The sequence below is a fragment of the Lytechinus variegatus genome, chromosome 10, assembly GCF_018143015.1.
Source record: "Lytechinus variegatus isolate NC3 chromosome 10, Lvar_3.0, whole genome shotgun sequence".
NCBI classification, from domain to species: Eukaryota; Metazoa; Echinodermata; class Echinoidea; order Temnopleuroida; family Toxopneustidae; genus Lytechinus; species Lytechinus variegatus.
Genome location: NC_054749.1, coordinates 31,603,019 through 31,616,644, shown reverse-complemented (window position 1 = coordinate 31,616,644; position 13,626 = coordinate 31,603,019). Strand labels below are relative to the sequence as shown.

The 13,626-nt window shown below is 37.3% G+C and overlaps 1 protein-coding gene across 1 annotated transcript; it reads right to left on the bottom strand.

Annotated features, from left to right (window-relative positions):
* Positions 1–202: 202 nt before the first annotated feature.
* Positions 203–11,670, bottom strand: LOC121422181 (aqualysin-1-like). The gene is made up of 8 exons (XM_041617065.1): positions 11,527–11,670; positions 8,791–8,907; positions 8,316–8,457; positions 7,933–8,036; positions 6,432–6,576; positions 3,055–3,242; positions 2,179–2,365; positions 203–866 (listed from the first exon to the last, which is right to left on the bottom strand). The coding sequence occupies exons 1-8, from the start codon at positions 11,632–11,634 to the stop codon at positions 727–729; spliced, it is 1,131 nt and encodes a 376-aa protein (XP_041472999.1). The 5' UTR covers positions 11,635–11,670; the 3' UTR covers positions 203–726.
* Between the last annotated feature and the right edge of the window lie 1,956 nt (positions 11,671–13,626).

Here is a 13,626-nt window from a genome sequence, read left to right as displayed (position 1 = left end):
TATTATGACTTAAATATACTTTCTTCGTTTTATCGCTCTTCATTGAAACTGTATGTTCTTGTGTTAACAATTTGGTCATAAATCCCCCTCCCCTCTCTCTCTCTCTTGACCTACTTTCCACTTCCAATTTGATTCTTGACTTTAAGCGAAATCTCAAGAACAATTTCAAATGCTAGAAACAAACAGCCGAATACAAACATAATTAGGTTTAATCCCTCCTTTATTGATTCAACATATTTTAATTCACATATATTTTCCATGTTTCTTAATATGCATATCCTATGCGTATAAAAGCACAGATTGCCACATCAACCATTATAGAGAACTGTTGATAATTTTACATTTGTCATGAAGTGATTAAAGAGAAATCCTTTTGTATCTTTTATAAGCTTCTTCAGGAATTATCTTTTTAAAACTTTCCATGAGAGATATGCTTTGTATTATCCTAATGGATTTCCTTATTTTTGTTCACACTTGAACCTTGATATTTCTAAGACAATCATCAATGATTTATACATGTATATGTTCTTATCTATTACCCTTATCATTCTTATTAATATTGATTTTTATTATAGCATTGTTATTTATCAAATAATACCAATCGTTATGACATCATTATTACCGTTTTATTTACTCATCTAAAGATTCAGTTGAATATTCAACATTTTAGGGCTTTTGGGAAACGAATAATTGAAAAGGAAGGTGGTTTGCAATTTTGAGAAGCATCTATTCAACATAGAGCAAAAGATTTGGGCTACCGGTTCCAGGGCTAGTGATTTTGTTTGAGCTTGCATCGTTGAGCAATCTAGCAGTCACCAAACTTGGAGTCAAGGAAGAAGCATCCCCCCTAATAATGGCAGCAGCTCCTGGTGGAAATAATGAAAGAGACAAGCTTCGTTATCAAATGGCGGGAGATTGGTCCTATTCTCTTTTCAAGCACATGTAAAAAGTGAGGGAACAATAATTAGCGAACAATTATTGATAAAATTGCACTTCCATGTAACGTTATTTTCAATTACATAGAGTTATGGTTCTTGAGGAGATAGTTCTGAATTCTAAAATTCTCAAATAAATTCCAAAGGAGACCAGGTGAAAGGTGCGATAAAAATAGCTGAATAATGTATTTATATTCAAAAGATGTCACTACTTGAAATAATATTACTCAAACGCTTGGTCCGAAATATAAGAATCTTTATGAGGGGAAATCTAGAAACTAGCAATTGTAGGCCTTCATCAAATATTAAAGAATTTTACATTCAGGATGGGTATGTTAATGGCTGTGAATAGAACAATCGAGTGTGCACATCCCAACATCTAATACAAATTTTCCCTGCACCCAAGTTACACCCGTCTTCGATATCGTGCACAAGCAGGGTCCTGCATGGGAACGATTTTTTGACGGGGGGTACTGATGTAAATTTGAAAAGAAAAAAAGGAGGTTTTTTCTACAAACTCGAGGTCTTATTGGTCCCTAGAAATTTGAAAAGAAAAAAGAAGGAGGGGGGGGGGGTGGTGTTTCACTACAAAATAAAGGTCGTTTTGGTTACATTTTTACACATCTTCCGGAATACCTAGGGATGCTGCCTTTGGAGAATAATACAGCACCCCAAGGACATTTTTGGGTGCGCGCTTTAGCACCCCCAGTACCTCCATTTCCCAGGGCCATGTGCATAACTAGCTTCATCACGATTAAGTTTACTTCGATATGTCATGAAATACCAGTAAGATGGTGACAGGTATCATTCCCACATGTACAAAAGAAGCATTCGATTTAGATTTTCTGGATTTCTTTTTCTCAATTCCATGTCAGGAAAGATCCAGTCGTGAATCGTTATTGTCTCCTGCTTGTTAAAATTTACGATGGCATGAAGATATTGAACTTTGTGGTCTGGATGTTTTATCATCCGATTAAGAGGACGCGGGAGGAGTTTCTTTCTTGAGGGGGGGGGGGGGTGTACTAATATTTGGCTCGGACGGGGAATGTGTAGCTGAAGCCTTGAGACCTAAACATATTTTTATGGGTAATTTTGGCAGATACAGAAGTTTCTAAGGCCTGTCATCGGTGCTGCTGATGCTGCTGAACAGGACACCTACATAATCTACATAATAATTGTCATATACCGACTGGTAGCATTATCTTATTTTCTCTGACACAGTGCTGTATATAACTGGTCTTACCTGCAACATGAGGACATGCCATGCTGGTACCACTCATCGATGTGTATGATGTGTCTGATGAATAACTAGCACTGGAAATACTGGAGCCAGGAGCAAAGATATCCACACATGTGCCATAGTTGGAGAAAGAGGATCTGAGATCGCTGTTGCCGTCAACTGATGCGCGGGTTGCTCCAACTGTGATAGCCTGTCAATGATTAATAGAATACGTAACTGTATCATTTTGCCATTTTAGTTCCTAATATTTAAAGTTCATTATTTTTCTTGATGTAGTGCTACCAGTAGGCATACATTGATTCAGCAATCGAGGTAAATTCTGTTTGATGTCCTTCTCTCATAATTAGATGAAATAATCAGAACCATTTTCCAGCGGCATTTACAATTTTCTATACTTAGTCTACCCCAACAAAAAAATAAACAAATACAGAAAATATTAGATTTACTCACTGCTGAAGATTTCATCAAAATGGATGTCAAATAGGAAATTATAAAAAAAATTAAAGTTGCTCTTAAATTAACAAAAAATTATATGCACATCCTGGTCAGCATAAGGGGTCAGCATATGCCATGAGAGAACTGATGACATCGCATCACCCGCCTACTGGTTCTTTCGTATTTGATCACGTTGATTATTTGAAATTAAACAATAATGTTTGCACATGCCATAGTGATTTAATGAAGGGTTATACACCCTTCATTAAATGTACAGGGAGGGATCAAATATTGTTTCACATTATCAGAGGGAAGAAAATCTAGTTCATATTTCTTTTAATAATGATACAAAACAAGAAAACACTGTTTAGAGCGGAATTACGCCACTGTTGTATACACCAATATCACATGCAATCCAGTGGCCACTGCCTGTCAATGACTTACATTTCCTGCAGAAGCTGGAGAATAGTTGCAGGCATCAGCGTTGTCGTTACCGGCTGCTACAACAACAACAACCTTACCTCCACTGATGGCGCCTTCAACTGCCTCATTAAGAGCAGTTGATACACCTCCGCCAATAGACATGGAAGCAACCTTGTTTGGCTTGGAAGAGGCTGCCACAGCGTTCACACCTTGATCAGTGAGGAAACACAATCTACATCTTAGGTTGAATCACAAAGATCGTTGGAGGAAAGAAATGAGTTCCAACGTACGCAAATGTGTAAGAGGGAGGAGCTGATTCTTTATCATTGTGATTGTGAGTGTACTCTAATATTTGAAACTCTTATCACAATCGTTATTACCGTTACAATTATCATTATTATTACTATTATGATCATCATCATCATCATCTTCTCCCTGTATTTTTTCCCCAAATAAGCATTAATTACTGAACCTCCTTATCAACAGTGACATAAAACCACGCTTTGGTTCTACTTAGAGCTTGTAAAATAATTAGACCGTGTTGTAAGGGAGCTTAGTAAGAAAGTAAAGTTGGACAATTATATACTGCAAAAACAAAGGTGTTCAAACTATACATTTAATATTCATTGTTCTGAAAAGACTAAAACAAGTATTTTACACCTGTGCTTTGTTCATGGTTTTAGTTCATTTTAACACCATTTTCCACGTAATTTTAACATCTAAGGATGTGGTCCTCGGATAACTGGCTGGTATAGTTGATCCATAGCGTATACATTTTTTTCTTTGCTTCTTTATATAATTCTCGCAAAACAACTTCTAGATCACTATGCCCTGGTAAAAGGTGGTGTTAAAACTACATCAGTCATTGTTCTGGGTGGACCAAATGAAGGGTTTTACACCTTTGTCATGGTGCTAGTTCTTTTTTTTAATATATATTTTTTACTAACATTCCGTTTGTTATTTTCATAGGCGTTATGAGCCAAAACTGTTGAGGGACGCGATATGGCGTATTGCTTAAAGGTATTGTTTAACTTTGTGAGCAGCCGATTTAAAAAATTCTCAAACCAAGATGAAACATGTGTCCAAGTGCATGTATTAGAACTAATAAACCCTGAAAACAACCATTATTGAGAATGAAAAGCGAAAACTACAAGGCAAACCCCGATTTTGTAAATAGGTGTCTTATAGACACCTAAATAGTACACATATATAAGTGTATGGGTTGAAATTAAGATGGTGTTTCCGGTCACTTTATATTTCAATTTTTGAAGCACTAAATAATTATTTTCGAACGCAATTTTTTCTGGGCTTCATTTTTGTAACATATCACAGACAAGTGTGACAAGTGTGACCTTCTAGCTCAGATTTTTTAAAAAGTCAAACCAATGTTAACCAATCACTTTAATTAGAATTAATAAAAATTTGCGAGCGAACAAAAGTGTCAAGTTTTTGATAGATTCAGAAAATGATATCATATTTCATCCTTATCCCTTTCCTTTTTTCTTTTATTCTCTTGGTCGTGATTTTTATTTTTTATTTTTATTTTTTTGGGGGGTCAAGACTCCCCCACGCCAAGCTCCCCCCAATCTGTTCGCCAATGTAAGTACTTGGTGTTATGTTCAGATTTCTGTGGTGCAGTTTAATACCTGTTTTCTCTTCATAAAACAGATTTGTTTTACAGAGCACTTATTTGCTTCTCATGAAAATAGAAATTAAATTATGGTGAACGGTACTATAGAATTGCTTGAGAATTGTATTCGGTCAGTAAAAGAGGTCAAAATGGGGGATTAGTAACAGGGGCGGACCCAGCTTTCGCCAATGGGGTGGGGCGAAGAAAAAATACCCATATTTTCCCCGATTGGCCGCAAAGTTGAATTGATTTGTTCCATTGAAGGGATAGTCCTAAAAGTCAATTCTTAGCTTTATTCTCACAAAAAATAAATGAATAATGTAATATAAGCCCTAATTGAATATTACAATGATGTGCTAATTTAGCACTAACAGTGCTTGTATAGGGACTACACTACTAATTGTGGGTGAATGTGTTTTGGGTAATAGGGTGGATGGATGGATGGGTGCGTAGTGTGTATATAGGCCTACTCTTTAAAAATGGATAACGAGGTTTGCAAATGGTTCCTGGTTTCTCTTTTCTTTCTCATTTTAACTTGTAAATACTGATTCTCAATAAAATTGCGTAATACGAACTGTCATTGTCATTCCTTTTTAGCTTATATGCAGCTGGTCGTATTCTTTTATCAGCTTAGAATTCTGATGTAACTTTTTAACCTTTTCAGGACCTTGATGTAAAACAGTGTTTTCATACTGATCTTGTGTTTTTCCTGAATAAATATATTTCAATAAAAAAAATGGAAAAATAAAAACAATAAAAATAAATAAATAAAATAAAGAAGCACAAGAAAAGAACGGCAGTTAAGACCTTTTTTGATGTCCGCCTTCGTAGCCGCCAGTTTCAGTGAAGAAATCCGAGGAGTGAAATTTTACGAATATCCATTTGGATCAATTTTCCATATTTTATATTAATAAAGAAACAGAAATTTGTACGCATGACAAGACATCAATAACCAAGCACTATTACGCTGCTTGCCCAGATTATATCAATTTACCTTTAATTAGTGGAAAAAGTAAGAATTTTATCTTTACTGAAACCAGATTTTAACACTTTTCCGATCGTTTGCGGCAAATGAAAATGTCAAATGTGGTCGATGGAATATTGCTATTCATTATTGTATATACCAGATGAGTGCCCGCACATGCCCAGTCGAGGAAATTTGAGTCATATTTTAGGACATATTGCATAGTTTATTTTCGCATGCCTCCGAATTATGTACTACACATATAACCAGACCAGATGCTGCGAAAAGGTAATTATCATCACAATAGCATATAGCATATATGTATTTCCATTTATATTTGACCTATAGCTGCAGAGTCATGCGGGAATCATTTTGTCTACACAATTGTACGAGATGTTGAGCAAAGTGCATGCCTGACATACTTTCTGCTGGCGGCTTTTAACCTTGTTCAAAGGGATTTATTTTGCTGTTACTCCATCTCATTTGAAACCTCTTTGGCAGAACTAATCGGCCGTTGATGGAGTGAGACCCATGTGCAGGAGAATGTCTTAATGCGCGCAGTTCCGGTAGCGTGATTTACCTACATTTTGTGAACTTAACAGAATGCGGTGCAACTGCAAGTAGGTCTGGGATCGGGCCGGCAGTTACGAGGCTGTACATGGGTATAATACCTCCTTCGTATTTTTCTTTCTGTTTTTTTTTTAGCGTTATCAAGTTAAAAGGACATTTTTTGTTGCCAAAAAATAGGGGGCCGGGGCCGGCTCGCCCCCCCCCCTTGGATCCACGCCTGAGTAACGAACATACCATCAATGATGTTGCTATAACTCCCGCTTCCCAAGCAACTCATCACACGTACACTGAACAGGTTGGTTCCCACGGCGACACCACTATAGGTTCCTCCTGCTGTTCCTGCGCAGTGAGTACCGTGTCCATTACAATCTTCACCAACCTACAAAATACAAATACAAAATATGTGTGAGTGTGGGAGAATACAGATGAAGATTAAAGCCGAGGTCGGCGGCCGGGGGGGGGGGGGGTTAAAGTGAATCGCCATTAATTTTTGGTTAGCTACAAAATCTAAGAAAATAATCCAGTTGTATGAGTATTAACATTATGGCATTAAAATAAAAACCTGATAAATCTTTTTTTTCTGGTTAGCACTGACTTTTAACACTATAAAGTACGTCCCGGCAACTCAAGTTTAAGTTATAGATTTGGTTTGACGGTTGCTTGCTCAATCATTATGTGTTAATATATGGTATCAATGGACTTCTTTAATATAGTGATGTTTTATTCATTTTGTATGTACACGCTAGCTGTGTAATCATAGAACGCTTAGTGCATATGCAGCAATGTCAAAAAGGATAACATACATTTAAAAAGTCCCATGTCTTTCACATAATCACACTCATTGGGCAGGTTTTCTGAATTTCATGAGGACACGTTTTAACCCCCTCTTATAAAATATTGAAAAAAGAAGAGGTGGGAAATTGAAATAAAACCATAAAGATATTAAACTGATAACGTAAACTAGTAATATATCTCTATGGATAAGACAAGTTGTATGATGAAGTACAAAAAAAACCTATTTAAAAAGACCCCAAAAAATTCTAAGGCACCTTGAGCACATCAAGATAATTACGTATTCTTTGAAACAATCGGTAGTTTACGACTGAAAACTATTGAGGTAAAATATCCCCTTTGACATTGCTGCATACGCACTACAAAATATCTGTTATGATTAGTAATATCGCTTTTATTTTTATCATAAAATTGCCAAAAATGAGGGTTTGTTTTTCTTCAATGGAAAATGGAACGCTTCAGTTATAATCATTAGATGAGCATGACGTTTTGGGGAAATATGTATCTTGAAGAGTACAAGAGTTATTTTTTGTGCATGGTACCCCCCCCAGGAAGGTTTCTAGGTCTTCCATGAATGTCTCATCATCTGATTTTATCCATTATTTATTTTTGGTTTAGTTCGACCCCACCTTCTACCCCTCGCGCAAATAATGTTGGGGCAAAAAGGACATCCTTTATGAAACATTTTAATTTTGTTTTATCATCCCCCCAAAAATTCGACCCTAAACACGTAATTTTCCTAGCGAAATAGAAACCTTTTTTTTCATTATTTTTGTGTTTTTGACACCCTTATCTCGTTACGTACGTAACGTGCCCTATCGTGAAAAAGACATGCTTTTTACGGGTTTTTTTTTTGGTCGCGCATGGTATCCACTCGTCGATGTAAGTGCCCCCCCCCCCCCGGGTATAGTGTCTTGGTGGATATAGAAGGTAATATACGTACTTTCTCCTGGTAATCATGGAAAAACTCTGCCCTTGCGCCAAAGTCTTCATGATTGTGTCGGATTCCGGTATCGATGATGAACACATTTGCACCGCTTCCGGTACCTGTATTATGGGTGTGAAACATTTTTATGTTAGCAAACCATGCAGATATGATTGTTCAGTGTTTAGGAAATCAATGACTTTTTTTTAATAGTTGTAGAATTCTATTTTTTTTAATAATACGTGACATACGAATGTTACAGAATCTCATACTCCTCAGCATCGGCAGCTATCGGGGTAGGAAGGGGGGGGGGGCATCTCGCCATAAAACTCAAGAAATCGCCTCCATGCCAACTGGGACTGGATATTGCATACAGGGGAAAGCTTTAGTAAATTGCCTACCAGAAAAATTGATTGACCCATCTAGAGGCATGTTTCTCTGTCCGATACGATCAAGTCCCCAGTATTGACTAGGATTTCGGCTACCAAGTACAGTAGCTAGTCCATCCTCTTCGATATAGCGAACTCCATTCAGTCCACGCACCTAGAACAAAGTGTCATAAAAGCAGGCCTTGCATTAAATTCGGTAAAATAAAACACCACTATATTTATGACGGTGTTGGCATACAATGTTTCAGTTGTATATTCCTTTCTGGATTATGATAAGTTTTCAAATCGATGATGAGGAATAAAACGCAAGTCTTTTGAATGGCGACATTCAAGGTCGATCCCCATCTATCTGAATAATTTTATTGTTCTGTACAAACAAATAGAACAAATGATATTCCCCCGCTCAAAAGAATAACTAGATTTTAAAAAACCCGACAAACCCATCCTCGTACAAACCCATGAATTAGATGATATGAAGCTTGCTTACGATATCTAGTAAATTATTATCGAGAGTGAGAACAACTGCGTTGAGGATACCGGTGAGAGTCTTGCGAACAGTTCCTGTCTTGATAGAAGCTGCGAATCTGCCGACATCGACACCATCCTGCAAATATAGGAGACCAAATAATTACTGAAAAGAACTTATTTCATTGTTAAAAATGAAAACCAAACTGACTCAATATTATAAACCCACCCTTATGATTGAGCCATTTATATAGCGTGTGCATTCAGGACTTGATATGAATAGTATTTTATTTAACTGCAGATAAAAATTGATACGATGCCTAATATGAATAACTTTACAATTTGTATCTTATATAACTATAAAACACTCACACTCTTATTTATTAAAATGGATTTCAAGAATTTACAAGCGGGTGGGAAACACACAGTGTATGAATCGGCATCCGATTCCTAGATTTCGGTCTCTATCCATATTTAGATAATCTTCTTTTGGGGGCAAGATATTCTTACAACTGTTACAAACTGAAATAAAAACATGTCCCCGAGCCTTAATAACCGATTGAACGGCGAATATAAAGTAAAATATTTTGCAACCATTAACAGAAAAATAAAACATTTTCCCAACGTATACAGACATAGAATCCAGCGCCCGATGTAGCATGTTTGAGCTATAAATGACAAAAATAGAGACTTTTTCATTTTTTTCTACCGTTCATACTCCTTCCATAGTGTATCCCTCAATTTCCGTAGCAAGAAAATTATGTGTGCACGAACACATTTAAGTCAAATCCATTATTCTAAAGGGAAAACATTCAAGAAACATTCAGAAGATATGGAAAACATTTATTTTGTCTTGGGTGTATTGCCGATATAAAGAAGAGTTGAAAAGGGATTTGCAAATCTATACTTCTACATATATTATGCAGGCCTATAGACATAACACAATGTAAGTAAATTGGCTATAGGCCGGGCTATATAGCAACCAGATTAAGTAGACGTCCCGGATTTTTAGCGCACAGTCCCGATTACACGAATTTGATTCCGTACTTCACGAATATGAACACATAACATTCTTCCACTATACAAGTCCATAGTATAATGAGAGATAATAAAAATGAAAACTCAAGATGAAACATTTCGTTAACGGTCCATCATCATCAGCGGTAGATATGTACATAGCGTGTGTATGGCTGTAGTTAAAATAAGGCGGGCAACTTAATGTAAGCAATTATTGACCGTTTATAGCACATTATAATGAGTGCGTGTGCGCGCATGTGCATCCACAGAAATATTGAATTTAAAGAACATAATTAACTATTGTCTGCCCGAAACGTCGAGTATTCTTTCTCGCTAAGTACTGCTCTTCGCACTTGCCGACTCAAACCAGCATTCTCTCATCTACTCAAGCCTATAGCTCTCGGGTCTCTCACCCTGCCTACTACTCACGCTTCCAACTCCTGATTTACAGTCATTTTCAGGACTACACTCAATTCCGAAAGCTTTTTAACTTTCACTTTCTCGCCTCTCCATTTCACTTCTACCTATACTCACTTCAATAATCTCAGCGCTTTCGAGGACCCAACACATGGTGTGCAGTTAATCACTTCCGCAATTATTCAAACCACCTTGCAAAATATGCATGCTTTAAACATCATCCCCAAAATGAAATGAATGAAAGGCTGAATGAATAAAATGTCTAGATCAGGGGTTCTCAAACTTTTTCTTTGAAGGGCCAGATGAGACTCCAAGTAAACCTGAAAGGGCCAGGGTGAAGTGGATACTTAGAAAAAAAATGTGCGCGAAGCGCAAAGACCCTTGCGGTCGGGGTCGTAGATGCCCTCTTGTGCAGTCTGGCCCTTATTTTGGGAACATTCAATCTAACAAATTCATAACAGTTTCATATGGAACGCAGGCAAAATTAGAAAAGATTTCAAAATACAGCAAAAGTCAATATTAATGATAACAAATTGTAGTACTTTAAAACATATTAAAACGCAAGTGGCTTGTACCTATACATACCTGGTATTGGGGAGGCAGATAATGTCTTGAAGTATCAATATTTTTTTGTAGTAAAAGTAGAATGAATAATAGACCATGTCTGTTGTAGACTATAACAAGGATGGGGCAAGCAGGGGCCGTGGAAGGGGGGGGGCTGACAGCCCCACACTTTTTTCAAAAACCATGTACAAAAACGTAAAAATGACCATTATGATTGTGATTTTTTGCCTGACCTGGGGCCCGTTGCAGAAAGAGTTGCAATCAATCGCAACTCTAAAAATCATGCGCAACTTGATTTTCAACCAATCAAAAGCGCGCATTTGGGACTTGCGATTAATTTTTTGACTTGCATTTAAACGCAACTCTTTCTGCAACAGACACCCCATTTGAAAACCGTTCCGTGGCCCCTAAGGTAGTTCGGTATGAGTTAGTTCTTTGAAATGTTCATTATGGAAAGTGCACTTCCGCACCTGTATGTAGATCCAAACATGGTGGGAACAGCGCTGGTCATCTAAAAGACTCCACTAAACTTTGTTTAAAAGTCAAATTAATTTGAATGCCATTACTTTTATTACGGTTAGGTCTACGTGGATACACAATGTAATTATATTGAGCTATGTTTCATATTGTGAATTAAAAGTGATTAAAAAATCCCAGCAGAGTCTCGCGGGCCGGATTGAGAAGCTCTGCGAGCCGGATCCGGCCCGCGGGCCGTAGTTTGAGAACCCCTGGTCTAGATGATTAATGGGCTTGGTCTTACCTCGAGAACAACGATGTACTGGCCGGGAATGTTGGGCTCAACTCTGTAGAATGGAGCAAGACTGGCCTGGGTCACCGCGGCGAAGAGAAGAACTAAGAGAGCTTGCATCTTGGCTAATGTAGTTTTACTTTTTTTTCAAATCTATAGGCCTGTGTAAACGCAGCCGAGAATGTTTTGATGTTTTGATGTTTTGATCACGTTAAACAGGTTTTAAAAAAGAAAAGAACTTTAGTACGGCAAGTGTGCAACACCACAAAAGCATTCATCTCTTTGAAGTTGTTATGATACGATAAACTTTAGGGGCAGACAATTATAGTGATATTTCATAGAGGTATATGTCAGTAAAATCATCTGGAAATATGACTTGAGCTATAATTTGCAATTAAATGGTCCATAAAATTATTTATCTGCACTTTATTTATTGCATCATTGCTTGTTTGATTGAAACAAAACTTGTGCAATTTTATCTCCGCTTTTCAAGCTCTCAGAGATTATGAAGATCCCCTTGTTGGGTGTGTATACACACACACACACACACCCATATATATTTCATATACAACATTTGATGAAATGTTTATAGATCAAATAGCTAAGACCAGAAACATGTGATCAATAATAGGACAGAAAATGTGGAAAGGATAGAAAGAATTTGAATTGATTACCGTCTTAATGCAAAACACCAAGGAAATCGTCCGGAGTTCACCCAGGCTGATCGCATGTTTCGAGAAGACAAGACCTGAAGACCTTGTGATCACAGTAGTTGCCAGATATAAAGAAACATATAACATCCTTCCTTTTTTAAGTCTGGAAAGTCATTTAAAAATAAATTCAATATTCATAGTTTTGTAGACTGAACATCCATTATATTGAGAGATATTTTTTTTTCAGTCTGATTGAAATCGAAGTGCTCACCTAACCTATCGGCTTCGATGTTCACTTTATCGAAACGACTTTCCGAAAGGATGATTCGCCTTTCCAACTTCTCAGGTCTTCCTGCATTGGCTTTGGAAGGTTCAGAGCAACATGGATTGGAGAGGCAAACAAACCACTTGGTTATGTCACATCCACACCAACGAAACCGACTCCAGACCCCGGAGGGGCCACTTACATTGACGAGTGGATACCATGCGCGACCAAAAAAACACGTAAAAAGGATGTCTTTTTCACGATAGGGCACGTTACGTACGTAACGTGATAAGGGTGTCAAAAACACAAAAATAATGAAAAAAGGGTATCTATTTCGCTAGGAAAATTACGTGTTTAGGGTCGAATTTGCTGGGATGTTAAAACAAAATTAAAATGTTTTATAAAGGATGTCCTTTTTGCCCCAACACTTCGTGTTTAGAGTCCGATTTGCGCGAGTTGTAGAAGTGGGGTCGTACTAAACCAAATAAGGTAAAGCAGACGACCGAAGGACCCGTAACAATAAAACATTCGTGTACTTGTTTAGGGGTTCATTTCAGGGAATATTTGCCAAGAGTATCATTTTGTTTCCAATACTTGTTAAGGGTAGGGTTTCACACGCCAATACTTGTTAAGGGGTGCATTTTTAGAATATGGAAATTACGTGTTTAGGGTGCTTTTTGAGACCCCATGGTCGCGCATGGTATCCACTCGTGAATGGAAGTGGCCCCCCCGATCAAAGCAATTGAGTTATTTTTAATGACTTACCATCGGTCGGTTTGGAGTCGGTATCATTGGTGTGACTGTAAAATTAGTAATTGCTTACCCATCCAATCCTTTGTGCGATGAGAACGTTCCAGCGCCAATGTCTCTTCGAATCTTGTCTGGTCGAATGATGCATGGGTGACTCCTTCCGATTCCTTGTCTACTCTTACCGTACAGCTGAAGATTGACGAACTTGATGAGGAATGAAAGAATCATCCTGTATTTATACATGATGTCTCCATAGACATAACACTATGGAATATTGAACACATGTCCATCCATCAAAATAGCTTTATCACTATTTGGTTATCAGTTATTCTGATATGAAATATGAAATGCAAAAATAAATGCAAAGAGAAAAAAAATTATCTTCGCGTTGACGAAATGAACAAGAAGTGCACCGTAAGCTTTCGATACTTAACCGAAAAATAC

Excerpts from the sequence above, each read along its gene's own strand:
- LOC121422181 (XM_041617065.1), bottom strand. The coding sequence starts at position 11,634 with ATGCAAGCTCTCTTAGTTCTTCTCTTCGCCGCGGTGACCCAGGCCAGT. Across the intron at positions 8,458-8,790 it reads ATAATAATTTACTAGATATC|GTGCGTGGACTGAATGGAGT; the intron begins GTAAGCAAGCTT and ends ACTTTGTTCTAG. Across the intron at positions 867-2,178 it reads GGCATGTCCTCATGTTGCAG|GAGCTGCTGCCATTATTAGG; the intron begins GTAAGACCAGTT and ends TATTTCCACCAG.